The sequence below is a fragment of the Polistes canadensis genome, unplaced genomic scaffold, assembly GCF_001313835.1.
Source record: "Polistes canadensis isolate GaletaPanama2010 unplaced genomic scaffold, ASM131383v1 scaffold_712, whole genome shotgun sequence".
Lineage (NCBI taxonomy): Eukaryota > Metazoa > Arthropoda > Insecta > Hymenoptera > Vespidae > Polistes > Polistes canadensis.
In genome coordinates, this window is record NW_014570259.1 from 1 (window position 1) to 14,514 (window position 14,514).

The 14,514-nt window shown below is 29.3% G+C and overlaps 2 protein-coding genes across 3 annotated transcripts; one reads left to right on the top strand and one right to left on the bottom strand.

Moving 5' to 3' along the window:
• Window positions 1-876: 876 nt before the first annotated feature.
• On the bottom strand, window positions 877-7,200 carry LOC106792800 (DNA-directed RNA polymerase III subunit RPC1). Its single transcript, XM_014759322.1, has 21 exons — window positions 7,010-7,200; window positions 6,727-6,859; window positions 6,495-6,644; window positions 6,078-6,413; window positions 5,682-6,014; window positions 5,470-5,607; window positions 5,211-5,408; window positions 4,880-5,116; window positions 4,384-4,717; window positions 4,053-4,302; window positions 3,764-3,993; window positions 3,325-3,675; window positions 3,066-3,234; window positions 2,760-2,973; window positions 2,498-2,623; window positions 2,225-2,412; window positions 2,010-2,157; window positions 1,780-1,932; window positions 1,480-1,680; window positions 1,282-1,415; window positions 877-1,019 (listed from the first exon to the last, which is right to left on the bottom strand). The coding sequence occupies exons 1-21, from the start codon at window positions 7,051-7,053 to the stop codon at window positions 929-931; spliced, it is 4,158 nt and encodes a 1,385-aa protein (XP_014614808.1). The 5' UTR covers window positions 7,054-7,200; the 3' UTR covers window positions 877-928.
• Window positions 7,201-8,031: 831 nt separating this feature from the next.
• LOC106792801 (PHD finger protein 14) lies at window positions 8,032-14,484 on the top strand. 2 transcript variants are annotated; one of them, XM_014759323.1, is made up of 14 exons: window positions 8,032-8,352; window positions 9,555-9,719; window positions 9,797-10,039; window positions 10,117-10,328; window positions 10,401-10,555; window positions 10,630-10,904; window positions 11,040-11,495; window positions 11,598-11,886; window positions 11,963-12,194; window positions 12,636-12,823; window positions 12,895-13,033; window positions 13,145-13,437; window positions 13,601-13,709; window positions 14,333-14,484. In XM_014759323.1, exons 1-14 carry the CDS (start codon window positions 8,310-8,312, stop codon window positions 14,351-14,353), a joined length of 2,820 nt encoding a protein of 939 aa, XP_014614809.1. In that variant the 5' UTR covers window positions 8,032-8,309; the 3' UTR covers window positions 14,354-14,484. The 2 variants fall into 2 exon arrangements, with proteins under 2 accessions (XP_014614809.1, XP_014614810.1); XM_014759324.1 differs by lacking the exon at window positions 8,032-8,352 and adding an exon at window positions 9,107-9,294.
• The last annotated feature ends 30 nt before the right edge of the window (window positions 14,485-14,514 follow it).

The window sequence follows — 14,514 nt, forward strand, 5'->3', positions numbered from 1 at the left end:
TAACTAATTGAACAAATGACTCCTCCCCGTATCGTCCGTCTTTACCTTTTTACCTCTTTCTCCTCGAACAACCGAGCATCGGCTCCCCTCCACGGAGGACGCATACATCCTATGTTCATCACACTCAATCTTAAGAGAATTAATATACCACACACATCCGCATGCACTCACACTAGTACAGGCGCCAACATACACGAACCCGCATAAGGCGTTTACATATGAAAATTCAAATTATTATAAAAAAAAGTTAATAAATATTTATACAGTATATATCAAAGTATGCTGACATTTGTTTGATAGTGCTTTCTTTGTACGTTAAGATAAAAATTCAAATAATTCAACTTTCCCAGATCTTATCATTTGCATATAATTACATAAAAAAATTCAATTGTTAATAAAAATCTTGGAATTGTTAATGTGATACAATAATTGTAGCAGCAAACTCAATGAAAAATAATCTATAAAATATATCAATTATTAACCCACTCTATGTAATAATATAAACTTCCTATAATATTAAATTAATAATGATTAGGTAAGAATAAAATTATTCAATAATTTTAATACGTTATTCTTTTTTAGATGTTTAATAGCCGACTGACTGTACAGAAATGAACTCCAATTACCTTTAAGAGAGTCGAACATTCCTGTGTTTTATTTTGGAGAACTATCTTATATAAATATATACAAAATTATAATAAAATTGTATACATCTAGATAAAACAATGTTGTTATAAACAATACTTACTGTAGTAATAAATATTAAACCAATGCCTCTCCATTTAACAAATAATTTTACTTTTGTTGATTAATAGCAAATAATTTGTTATAAGGTAAAAATTACAAGGAAATTATTATAAATTTTAAAATAATCCATTTTCATTTGTGTTAAGTAACTTTTTTATTAAGAAACATATAATAATCCATATTATTGGTTTACTTGTTTGCTATCCTCCTTCTTATGGTATTTGGCGTCATCGAATATTAGGTCTCGTTTTATTGGTTCTTCTTTATCAGCTGTATTTAATTATTAAGGAAAATAATTTGTCGAATAATGTTCTAACTATAAATATGATTAAAATATTAATATATATCTGGAAATTAAAAATATATATAAAAAAATATATATATAAAAAAAAAAAAAGAGTCAAATATCCAATCGTACCACCGATCATACGAGCATCGATTGTTTATAATCGTGGAANAAAAAAAAAATATATGTATATATATATATATGAGTATATAAAAATATCTTTGATTAATTTAGTATAAAAAGGATATTTGTGCAGTAATTTAAAAATTCCCGTTCCTACTGGGGCTGGAATTCCCATTATAATAGATTCCGATACACCACAAATAACATCTTTTTCACCATAGTAAGCTGCGTCGAATAAATGGTCTGCTGTTTTTTCGAACTGAAAAAATATATAACGGAGTTAGAACCTTAATGTCAACAATTATATAAAACATGTTACTTACCGATGCTAAATTTAAAACAGATTCTTTAATCTTTGCTAAACCTTGTCTTGTAATACCAAGTACTTCCCCCCTACTTGTCATTAAATCTGCAACAAGCATTGCATGACGCCTGTCAATGCTCATTCCGTGATTCTGCATTACTGCCTTGATTTCATTCATAATAGTTTTTCTTGCTGCTTCAATACCCAGCGTTTTAAATACCTAAATCATCAATATAATAAATATATATTTAATTTATCTCTTTTAAACTAAAAAAAACAAATTATCTAATTATAAAATGTATCATTGTGTATCATATACTTCAATCGTATTATTAGATGTAGTATGTTTGCCTAGAACACCAGGTATTGCCATCACTTCTCTCATATTGTCTCCTTCGACGAAAAATTCGTATTTATCTCTACCTTGTGAATCATTATTTACTATTATAACTCTTGATACCGATGGTAATCCCTAAAAACAATCATACATATATGCATAAGTAATATTATTCAAATAAAAATTCCTTATCATCCTATATTTTTAATTACCTTAATTACTACGTTAAGCACTGTCTCTTTTAAGTGAGTTATTGCACAATTTAAACTTAATTTTTGTTTACTAGGATTAATGGTGATAATGGAATCACTTCTTACGATCACGGATTTTGGATTTAGTTTTAATTTTGATGTACATATTCTGTAAAATGATATCAGTTGTGTTATCTTTCGTTTTAAGAACATTGCGAAAAAGTAATTATACTTACGAATAATGTATTGAATTAACATCTACTTCTAATTGTAATAGCTTTATTCTATCTAGATCTAATTTAATCAAGAGAAAACAATCATCAGGCAAATAAACTTCCTCAATGTATTGAGTTACTTCTCCCAAAGTAGTTTTCTCTATTCTTCCTTTAACGCGTCTCGCAAATTCAGGATCCGTATCATTCATCTGATAAAATATATAAATACATAAATAAATATAAAAATATATTATTAGAATAATTATATATAGCTTTATAAAAAAAAATACTTACTAAAGCTCCTTTAACAAGAGGAGTGCTAATTTTTGGATTCGCATTTATAATTTCCTTAATACGTGGTACACCCTGTGTAATATTCATCGAAGCAACTCCAGCGAAATGGAACGTTTTCAGTGTTAGCTAAAAAAATAACAGATTTGTGATGCTCTTACAATTAGATGTTCTGGGCCGAGCAGTGCTAAGGCACTGCCGATGTTGCCAGGAAKATGACCAAACTTGATCATTTATAGGAAGTAAAAATCATAACAACACAAACCTGAGTTCCTGGTTCTCCAATACTTTGTGCTGCCAATGCACCTACTGCTGTGCCCGGTTCAATCTTAGCTCTCATATATTTATCTTTACAAGTGTGAATAAATTCCACTAATTGAGATAAAGTAAATCGCTCAAGATGTGACAAAACAGGTGTCATTACTTTAATATTTTGTCGACAACGAGCTATTTTACGCGCAACAGATATCAGGAATGTGCTGTTTAAAGTATAATTTTTCATAAAGTTAATTGTTTAAATGTTGAACATTAAGATAATTGTTATGTATAATATACTCGTAATATTCCTTACCTTAATTCCTGTTTAAATTCGTCACTTAGACACTCATACTCTTCTGATTTTAACAATTCATTCGTAGCTTTAATCACACTAGGACCATCTAATGCATCCTCCCCTTTGTATGGGGATTTAGCTTTTACGTGATCAAGAACCCTTTTGTAATCAACTGGACAATCGTTTCCTACAAAATTTCATTGATACAAAAGATTCTTGATTTGTTTTGTTAATATTAACGCGCGATATAGAAAAATCAATAAAAATATTAATTTACCTTCCATATATGTTGGATCTAATGCATCACCGCCATAAATTTCTTGCACTATATCTCCTACTGCATTTCGTACTGTCAAATCATATTGAAGGCACAAGTCTTCTAAACTCTTGACTAATCTTCTTTGCATATATCCCGTTTCTGCCGTTTTTACAGCTGTATCTACAAGACCTTCTCTCCCACCCATTGTGTGGAAAAAGAATTCAGTAGGAGTAAGACCTGAGAAGAACGAATTCTCGACAAAACCTTTGGCTTCTGGAACTTTAGACCCTCTTTCAAAATGAGGTAAAGCTCGATCTTCGAAACCATTTGGAACTCTATGGCCACTGATGGCTTGTTGACCAACACAAGCTACAAAGTTTTAAATATATAATAATATTCAATTACTTACATAATATATGCAAATTTAAATTTGAAAATGAATTTTTTCCAAACATACCTATCATTTGTGAAATATTGATAAAGCTACCCTTACTGCCAGATATTGCCATAATTAATGGACTATTAGTTGGACGAAGTTCATCTACGCAAGCTTTACCAGCAAGATCACGAATACCAGAAAGCTCTTTCAATATCATTGCTTCTAAAGTTTCTTCTTCTGTAGAACCAGGTTGACAAGGAAGACGTCCTTCTTGCAATCGTTGAATATATTCTGTACACTTAAAGTAACTAAAAAAAATAATAATAATTATTCTATGAATATTCATATAATAAAAATTTAAACTTACCCATTATCTAAAAGTTTTTGTTTTGATTTAAGAAGACTATCACTTGGAGTAACATCTCCAATGCCAATAGAGAAACCTCTGTTCATAAGAAAACAACTTGCTAATCTACCTAATCTCCACATTGCTGTTGTAGCAATATCTTCGCCCCAATCACGATAGAGGGTATAAAAAATATTTTGTTTTGAACCAGATCCTAATACAGATTTATCTAGAGCACCTGCTAACAGCTGTGAGTTGCGAATAACACCATCTGCAATAATATATATTATTATATTTATAATGAATTATATTTTATTAATAATAGAAAATAAAATATATATATAAGCCTTACATGCACTCTTGAAACATAGTTCTTCGTCCTTAGTATGATTTTTAAATTTTCCCCTTAAATTTGCTTTTACTGAACACATTTCATTGGGACGCAAAATTAAATCAAAGATTTGTTTACCAGTCCAGCATTCTATTGGTTTTGTAATTATAGGTTTAGGAAAATCTATATGCATATTAACATCTGTATCTGCTAATAAACAACTTGCCAATCGATATGCTTGTACTTTATTTAAAAAAGTACTTGGACTCGTTAGAATATATCCACCCGTAATAAAGTCTTGCGTTGCTGCTATTAGTAGTTCTCCATTCCGAGGTGTGACCAAATTAGATTTATTCTAAAAACAATAATTTATAATTAGTAATTTATTCAACTTCAATTAATTAGACAAATACAGTAAAACTGATAATATTTATAAAATCAATACGCCAATTATATTCAATAATGAATTTAACTTTCCAAGCAGAAAATGAAAAAATACATTTGTTTATTATATTACCCCCATTAGTATCAAAGCTTCTGCTTTTGCTTCTTCTGTTTGAGGTAAATGTAAATTCATTTCGTCTCCATCGAAATCGGCATTATAAGGAGTGCAGACACACTCATTAAATCTGAATGTTCTGTGCTCTAATACTTTAGCTTTATGCGCCATTATACTTAGTTTGTGTAATGAGGGTTGCCGATTGAATAAAACTACATCGTCATTTCTGAGATGTCTCTCAACGATATCTCCAAACTAAAAAAATGACATTAAATGAACGGTAACTTAATGATTAGTAAAATAGGAGTAATTATAAATAATTTTTATATTGCAAAAATAAGGCTATTACTTGTAGATCTTGAGCTATTTTCTGACGATTACCATAGCGAAGATATTTTTTGAATTGAGTCTTTCCTTGTTGTACGAAATTTGCTCCAGGATGTACATCGGGCCCATTTTTAATTAACTTTCGCATTAATTCTATATTTGATGGATTCACTTTTTCTGGATACGTTAATATCTTTGCAATGTGAACAGGTACACCTACCTACAAAAATATATTCATATGATTATAAAATTAAATTTTGTGCCTGTGAAATAAAACTTACTTGTTCTATTTTTAAATTAGGATCCGGTGATATCACCGTACGACTAGAAAAATCCACACGTTTTCCAGATAAATTACCACGAAAACGTCCCTGTTTTCCTTTTAATCTTTGAACCAATCCTTTACATGGCTTTAATGGCTGTAATATACATAATATATAGCAACAATTCTTAACGTGTCTAATATTGATTTAATTTTAACTGTAATACTCACTTGCATCTGCAATGGTATTCCTGACATTTCACTATTAATATAAAGAGCACAATGTAATTGTAAATATTCGTAATCGTCATTAATTGTTGACCAATTGGCACCATGTATACTATGTGTTAGAAGAGAAGAATTAATGAAAATGATTTCAGACAATTTCATAGTAAGGTGATCTTCGTTAGTGCCTGCTTTTAAATCAGATACAACGCTTGGTCTAATGCAAATCGGTGGTACAGGTATTCTTGATAGAATCAAATCTTCCGGCGAAGCGCGTTCATAATTCATCAATAAAAAAGGGACATCGTCTTTTGGTATATTTACCAAAATCTTTTGAACCTGAAATTAAATCAATGAAGTTTATATATTTGTAAGTTTCGTTGAAACATTGTAAGATCTTACTTCTGTAGGAGTTAAAATATCGCCCATTCCACTTTGAAGTATTCCATCTATTTCTTTATTATTTTCAACTACATGATTGTACTCGATTACTTTATCTGTAACAATAGGATCAGATTTTTTCTTTGCTTTAAATTTTTCGTGAACTATTTTAAGTAGCCCAGCTTTTTTTACAGTTCCATTGAGTTCTCCGCAATTTTGGCAAATTGTTGTCTTTTTTGCTTTCAGTAAAATCTGTTTTCTCAAAGCTTTACGCTCAAGATATCCCAAATTAGGATTAACAACTTTAAACCGATATTTCATTTTATCTGCTTTGGACAGCATTACGTGGGAACATTTCTATGAATTAAAAGTGCATATTAAAAAAGACATATATAAATACCGTTAAATTATATTATAGAAAAAAGTCATCCATAATACCTTACAAATACTTTGGAGAATGTTAATAACGGCTTTAAAATAGCCAATATGAAAAACTGGTAACACCAAGTCTATATATCCAAAATGACCAATGCATTCGCTCAATGATTTTCCACAAGTTGTACAGTTAGTTGCATTAGAACTCGTACCCTATCAACAAAATAAATTAGCAACTTAAAAACATAACCTATTACTTCAATATCTTATAAACATAATCTTTTATTTAACATACCATACGATTATCAAGAACACCAAATTTTTCAGGACTATGATCAGTTGCATTGTACACATTGTTTGAAACAACCTGGAGGTGAGCCTGTCTTTCCATGTTGTAAGGGGTATCCACCCCGAAGGATACATGTGATCTAATAAATTAATCAAAGAATTACAAATCATTACCTTTTACATTTTGATGTTAACAATGCAGTAATATAAATATATATTAAAGACATCAACATATAATAATTATTTGTAAATTTTAATGAGGAAAAAATTTTATAAATTATTATACATACATTTTTCGGGCGACATCAGTTTCTCTAAATTGTTCTTTTACCATTTTGAAAGAAATAACTGTGATTATACAAATAGATATAAATATTATTGGAAGATGTTAAATTTACTGAGAAATAATTATATTAAAAAAATACTTTAATTTAGGTTATATTCTGATCAAGCTTTAAACTAAAGTAGAAGCGTGGTTGATATTTATTACCATCAGGGCTACCATATTCATGGAACGAATATTTACTTAATACATATGGTATTTCTAATAGTAAGAAAAAATGTCTAGGGATATTCCTTACTGTATGTTTCATGGCCTACTACGATTCTATCTATGGATTGCTTCATTCTCAAATGGCAAGTTAGGTGCTATAGATTACCATAAGTATTAATCATAAAGAACATTATTTTTCTCATTTAACAACATAAATTTTTAACATTTGAATATTAAAAATATTCATTAACATCCCTAGAACAATATAATGTTAGAAAAAATGATTTTAAATGTTTAATAATTAAAGAAAAATATTTGTAACGTTTACGTATGTATCAATATATCTGTACATATATATAAGTAACCAATAGGCCGCCATATTGTCGCTAAAATTTCCATTTATTAATAAAAACACAACATACGAAATAAAAATGATAGATTATTTAAAAAAAAAATAGAAAGAAAATTATAAGATGTTCGTTTTATTCAAAGATTTATAGCTTTGTTAATAGAAACGTTTTAATTTGCTAAAGCTTTTTATTTCACCTGTAATAAAAAATTAAGAATATTATTCAGGACAAACAAAAAGAAAATAATTTACTTTTATACTTTATTCGTGTTAATAAGGGTATGTTAATTCAATTATATACTTTTTTCTCGTTAAAAGTTATTTAACATTTGAAAGATTGGACAAAATTATTAAAATTTTATAAAAAGAATATAGATTTCGTTATTAATAGGGACATTAAATATAAAGTAATTAGATCTAAAATGCAGGTTTTCTTCGTATTTTCGAATATCCCGCTTAAAGGATTTTTCGAAAGGCAACATGGCGATTTGGCAATGAACCGAAGCATAAGTATATAGCATTTGTGTTATAACACCATAGAAAGGATGACATCAATGCAGGAGCTTCCTTGCTATGGATTAAATTTTTCAATTAATTTAATCAAGTGAACTGATATGAGACGATTTTTCGAACTTATCGAATATAAACAATCTCATAATATAAACGAATACTCGTCGTGATTAAAAGAGCAAACCGAAAATCAAAATAAAAGTATTATTCTCTCTAAAGATCGTTCTCGTGACCAAAAATGTCTCAAGAAGACGACGTAGGCTTTTTATATAAAACAATGAGTAAGTACACTGAAATTTGTACAGTAAATCGTAAATTTAATTCCATTAAATATTATTGTTATTTTTGTTTCTTATATTTCTAATCGCAAATGTTAAATTATAGAATCTATAATAGAAAATTATGTTTTTTTTCTTCTTCCTCTTCTTCTTCTTCTTCTTCTTCTTCTTCTTCTTCTTCTTATTCTTCTTCTATGAGAATTTATAATCTGTACGTTTGTATCAAAGGATTAAAAAATAATACGGTTGAAATATTAATTCTATGCCGAAAATATAAATATTAATAAGAAATATTTTATAATTGTACTTATATTTATAACACTTGTGTGTTTTCCATGTGATTTAATAAGAAGGATGCTTTAATGAACGAAAAGCAATTAATTAATTTCGCCCGCTTAGATTTCACGTTGAACATTATTTTGCATTTGGAAATAAATACATTATTATTTTCCATTTTTTTTTTCTTCCTTCTTTTTTTTTCTTTCTTTTTTTTCTTTCTTTTTTTTATTCTTTTCTATGGAAATATATAATAAAGCCTCACGTAAACAAAATTAAAAAGTTTGGTTGGTGAACTTTCATATAATAAAAATGTACGAAATAGATCGAGTTGTTTTGATTGATTTTGTTTGACTTATTAGCTTGTTATATATATATATATGTAAAAATTACTTAATTAGAAAATAAACTTATGCAACATGTATATCGTTAATAAGACGTATTGTTAATGTTGGAGGGAGATCTCATTTCATATAACAAACGAAGGGTGGGAGTTCTCCCATCGAGAAGGATGTATACCTACGCGTACACTCAATTTTAATAAGAAGAAGAAAAAGGAAAAAAAAAAGAAACTATATCAATATTATAATTAATGATATATAGTGCGGATTAATTGTACTTTTTATAGAAAATTATCATATAGAAATTAAGATACAATGACTAGTCCCTGTATGTATTATTTTTTAATAATCAATGAACATAACCTCAGTTTCGTTTTCTTAACTTTCCTACTACTACTTTACTTTATTTATTTATATTGAGCATGTTATCGGATATTAATTGTTTATTTTTCCTTTATACAAAATTCATTATTTCTTTTATATTATTTTAATTCCTTTTTTAAAGTATTTTATTTCTTTTTATTTAATTATTAATTCTCATACGTTTATATACATGAAGAAAAGTAATAAATTGTTATTATTTTACAGTCGAAAGGGATCCAAAAAAGAGAAGAGTAAAGCCTGTTGAATCTGCGCAACAGTCATTACTAGATTTTGATTTAGGCGAAAGCTCTGATGATAGTGATTTTAGAATCGAAGATCATTGCGAAGAATCAGATGATGACTCAGTTGATTCTAATGATGTCGGAAAAGGTTACTTAGTTAATATCAAAACTAATTTAATTCTATCTATGAGAACAATAAAATATATATTTATTTTATTTTATCAGAAGAAGAAGATGGATCGGAAGATTCAGATGATTCTTTAGGCGATCCGTTGTTAAATACAAAAGAAAACACTGGTCTCACTGTGGGAGATGTTATAGAACAAGCTCGTCAGCAAGCGATGAAAAGTGGACCAATGGATGAGAAATTGAACAAAATGCTTATTTGTTGTGGTTGTCTTGGTGACAGAAGCGATGATGTTAATGAAATTGTTGAATGTGATGGATGTGGAGTTAGTGTTCATGAAGGTACATCTTGACTACATTTTATAAAAACTATTTAATATATTACAAGAAATTATTAATCGGCAATCAATATATCGCAGGATGCTATGGCGTATCAGATGTAGAGAGTTTTTCCAGTACTGATTCATTGTGCCAATCAGCTCCATGGTTTTGTGAAGCTTGCAGTGCAGGCATTGAAGATCCATCGTGTGAACTTTGCCCTAATAAAGGTGGAATTTTTAAAGAAACTGATGTAGGAAAATGGGTTCATTTAGTCTGTGCTCTTTATGTACCTGGTGTAGCTTTTGGCGAGGTATGTTACTTTTAATGTGATTAAAATATTCCTAAATATATACAATTTATATATATATTTTTTTTTATCTAGGTGGATCGCTTATCTAGTGTAACACTTTTTGAAATGGCATATAGCAAATGGGGTGCAAAGCAATGTTCTTTATGCGAAGATGCACGTTTTTCTCGTACTGGAGTTTGTATCGAATGCGATGCTGGAATGTGCCATACATATTTTCATGTTACTTGGTAAGATATATTTTAAATATAGAATATTAATATTTGAATTATTAACATGTAGTCTTAACAAATATATGTTTCAGTGCTCAGCGAGAAGGTTTATTATCTGAAGCACATAGTGAAGAGGTGGATCAAGCTGATCCATTTTATGCACATTGCAAATTACATTCAGATAAACTTCTTGTTCGCAGACGCAAACGCAATTGGCTAGCATTGCAATTACGTGCTCAATATCGACAGCAGCTTTTAAAACAACCAAACCATTTAGATACAGAGGAGCAGCGCAGAATTCAAAGGAAATTGGCAAAGCACAGACATAAATATCTAGCCCATAAAGCATCTCGTCCACCTCCTTGGGGTATGTTAGAAATATTTCAAATTATTACAATACTTATTATTATTATTATTATTATTATTATTATTATTATTATTATTATTATTATTATTATTATTATATATATGTAATTATTATTATTTCTTTTTTTATTTTCAGTACCAACTCAGAAAATGCCTCGTCTTTTAACTACATCCGCATCTGCGTGTCGACAATTAGCAAAAAAAGCTAAATTAATGGGCGTTGATACGACAGTGTTAGAAACACAGGAGGCGCAACTTGTAGCTTTAGTGGATGTAAGAAAAAAATGGCACATCCCTCCAGCCTTCAGCGTAGAGTTCATAGGATATTACTTGGATCGCAATTTACGTCTCACTTCGATGAAAAGAAGATTACAGGAACTTCTCGACATTAATTCAGAGTTGTTAAATGAACAACAAAGATTAGATAGAAAATACGATGAAGTTATGAAGGACAATGAAGAACAAATTAGGGTAAACGTAACGTTAAAAGAACAAATCGACATGTATCATCAAATGCTACGAAATAGTGGTTACGTTAAACCATTGCCTTTAATAGCAGATTTAGCAAAACCAAGAATCGCACCTACACTTGGTAAATGACACTTATATACATACATATATTTTTAAATTAATAATAAATTATAATAGTATAAGTGTTATAAAGAAAAAGGTAATTAATCCGCTTTTATTTAAGGTACGGGATTAGGTGTACCAACTGCAGCTGCATTAAAAATGGGTGTTGGTTTTCCCCTACCAGTGGGAAAAGGAGCAGAAGGTATTCGTGAAGGTAGAGTACTGAGTAGTCAAGCTCATGATCAAAATCACAAAAGCGAATTGACTTTGAGACACCAGTGTGGCATATGTAGAAGATCTACTAATCAACATCTTCTTGCAAAATGTGATACATGTCATCTTCATTACCATTTGTCTTGTTTAAGTCCTCCTCTGTCTCGTATGCCTAAAAAAACCAAACTTATGGGATGGTATGTGTATATAATTCTAAAGTAAATGTGATTCCCTTAATGAAATGTTTTGTTATTCATGATTTTATTAAAACAGGCAATGTTCCGAATGCGATAAAGAATCTTCTGGATCGGAGGTTGAACGTGTAGATACGTCTGCTCCTCGTAAATTAAGGCATTGTAAGGATGATTCTAATTTAACATCCACACCACCTCAAGAAATTCAAGCACCTATGACACCAACTACACCAACCACATCCAAAAATGCATCTACACCACTTAACAATGTAACAAACGTTACTGTTCCTGATACGCCTACTACGCCAAAGGTATTGCTTATTTTAAACATTGATTTAAACCAAATCATTAATATCGAATTTGCTATTTTACTAAACTTTAACTAAAACTTATTCAGTATTTTCTCTCGTCCAAAATTATAATTCTTAATGATAAGGGTTCATAGCGAACTTGGACATAAAAAGAAGTAGAACTTAATTTAACTAAGTTGGACGTTTCGTCCCTTTATTGGGACTTCTTCAGCAACTGGAAATTTTATTTTATTATAAATTTTTATTACGATACATGAGGTTCATACAATATAATTTTTCTACATATTACCTTAATCTTTAAAGTTCAGCGTCTTTTTTCTTTAATTCGACATACATTTTTCTTTTTGTTAATATTCCAAACACAACACATCTAAACTTCGTTAATTCGATCGTTATTATTAAAAATCCTCAAACTAAACTTAACTAAAACTCATTTCACAGTTAACCATAAAACCTATGTGCCCACAACCTTCGGTAACAGAACAAATCCAACTGGCTGAATCAACACATAATCAACAATGTACTAATAATGTTACTATTGCACCAAGAGAAGGTTCTCCCGAATATATGGTAGCCTCCGCAGATGGTACAGAATCTGTTTCACAAAGGAGTGCAAAAAAAAGGCGAAGGTATAATCCTTTAAATGATCATGATTTTACAAATCTCGTACAATATGAAACATATTGTGATTTGTTATTAGAGAAAAGCATAAGAGGTATACACCTGATCCAATCACCGGAGTAAAACAAAGAAAACGAAAACACAAAAGAAAAAGTCTTGATATTGAAAATCCAGATTTGCAGGCACAACCAGAAGTTCATAGACGAATTACTATAAAGGTACGCAAATTTATATCTCTAGAAAAACTACTTACTTTCTAATAAGTAGTTAATTACTCCTATTTGCATATATATTTTTTTTTCCTTTTCTTTTTTTTTTTTTTTGTAAAGATAAAACCAATTCCACGGCCGGATGGAGATGTAGCTTCAAAATCTAGCCCACAGATGTTTGTTGCTACGTCAACGAGTACAGAAATTACACCGCCACCGCCAACGCTTAAACTTTTACCACCACCGCTTCCACCACCTTCTACAAATGTTGTGGCAATGAATACAACTAGTAATATTAACGTAAATAATAATACCCGATTACAAGCAGGAAATGTGAAGAGGGGAAAAGATGCGGATCTTCTTACGCAGTGTAATGTCTGTGATACTCCTGGTACCAGTCAAAATCTTGTAATGTTAGTAATCATGCTAAAAGTCTACACTATATATTTTATTATTATTATTATTATTATTATTATTATATTTAATATTATAAGTCAGTGTGTATTATACGTATATATCTAATCTTTATTTTTTCTACTTATATTCATCATTAATAAAATATTTTGTACTTTGTAGGTGCGATGAATGTAAAAAATGCTATCACTTCACGTGCTTAGACCCTCCAGTGAAAAAATCTCCAAAAAGAAGAGGCTATTCTTGGCATTGTGCTGACTGCGATCCTAGTGTAAGTTAGTTTTTTCTTATCATCCGGTCAGTGATGTTTTCGGACACAGAAGTGAGATATTTCACTAATGAAGCGAGCTGATATGACTTATATTATTATGCTCAACAACCATACAGATTATTATTATTATCTGTTTTTATTTTCTATTAAAAATAATCATTATTATGATGTACAAAAGTTTAATCAAAAAAATAATATAAAACAAATATTTTTAGTGTTGAGTTAAATTGCGTAAGTAATAAGTAGATTTTAAATAATTAAGTAAAATTGGCTTACTCTCTGTATTATTAAAGTTAACAATTTTTTTTTTACAAAAAGTAAATACATTTTCACGAAGCAAATGTATGATATGTTTTGAATAGATATATATTTTTTCATACATTGCTTTGGAAAATACAAATTTTGTTAGTATTATTGCGTATGGAAGGATGATTTCTCCTTACGCATATAATTTCGTTTAATGTATATTTTCATTATCACGAGAAATCTAAATAGTATGTTTGTACACTTAGATTTAACTATATTGCAATACTCTCATCTATGTTCTAAAACTGTCACTGGGTACAGACAATTTAAATAAAAATAACAAATTCATATTAGTAAACGTATTTCTTTAATTTCAGGCCTCTGAGTCAGAGACTTAATATCACCCATTTTACGTCTGCAGCCATAGTACTGCATTCACTTATTCAAAGGCAATGTCATTTATCAGTGTCATTATAATTTTGTAAAGTAAAATTAAAACAAAAAAAAATTAATAAAATTAAATAAAAAATAAATAAAAGAATAAATATATAAAGATATA

What these genes read in the sequence shown, in the direction of transcription:
- LOC106792801 (XM_014759323.1), top strand. Translation starts at nt 8,310, where the DNA reads ATGTCTCAAGAAGACGACGTAGGCTTTTTATATAAAACAATGA. An exon ending in ACATATTTTCATGTTACTTG is followed by an intron (nt 10,556 to 10,629) that starts GTAAGATATATT and finishes TATATGTTTCAG; the next exon opens with TGCTCAGCGAGAAGGTTTAT. An exon ending in ATACGCCTACTACGCCAAAG is followed by an intron (nt 12,195 to 12,635) that starts GTATTGCTTATT and finishes CTCATTTCACAG; the next exon opens with TTAACCATAAAACCTATGTG.
- LOC106792800 (XM_014759322.1), bottom strand. Translation starts at nt 7,053, where the DNA reads ATGGTAAAAGAACAATTTAGAGAAACTGATGTCGCCCGAAAAAT. An exon ending in GTGTTCTTGATAATCGTATG is followed by an intron (nt 6,645 to 6,726) that starts GTATGTTAAATA and finishes TTTTGTTGATAG; the next exon opens with GGTACGAGTTCTAATGCAAC. An exon ending in ATATTTTAACTCCTACAGAA is followed by an intron (nt 6,015 to 6,077) that starts GTAAGATCTTAC and finishes ATTTAATTTCAG; the next exon opens with GTTCAAAAGATTTTGGTAAA.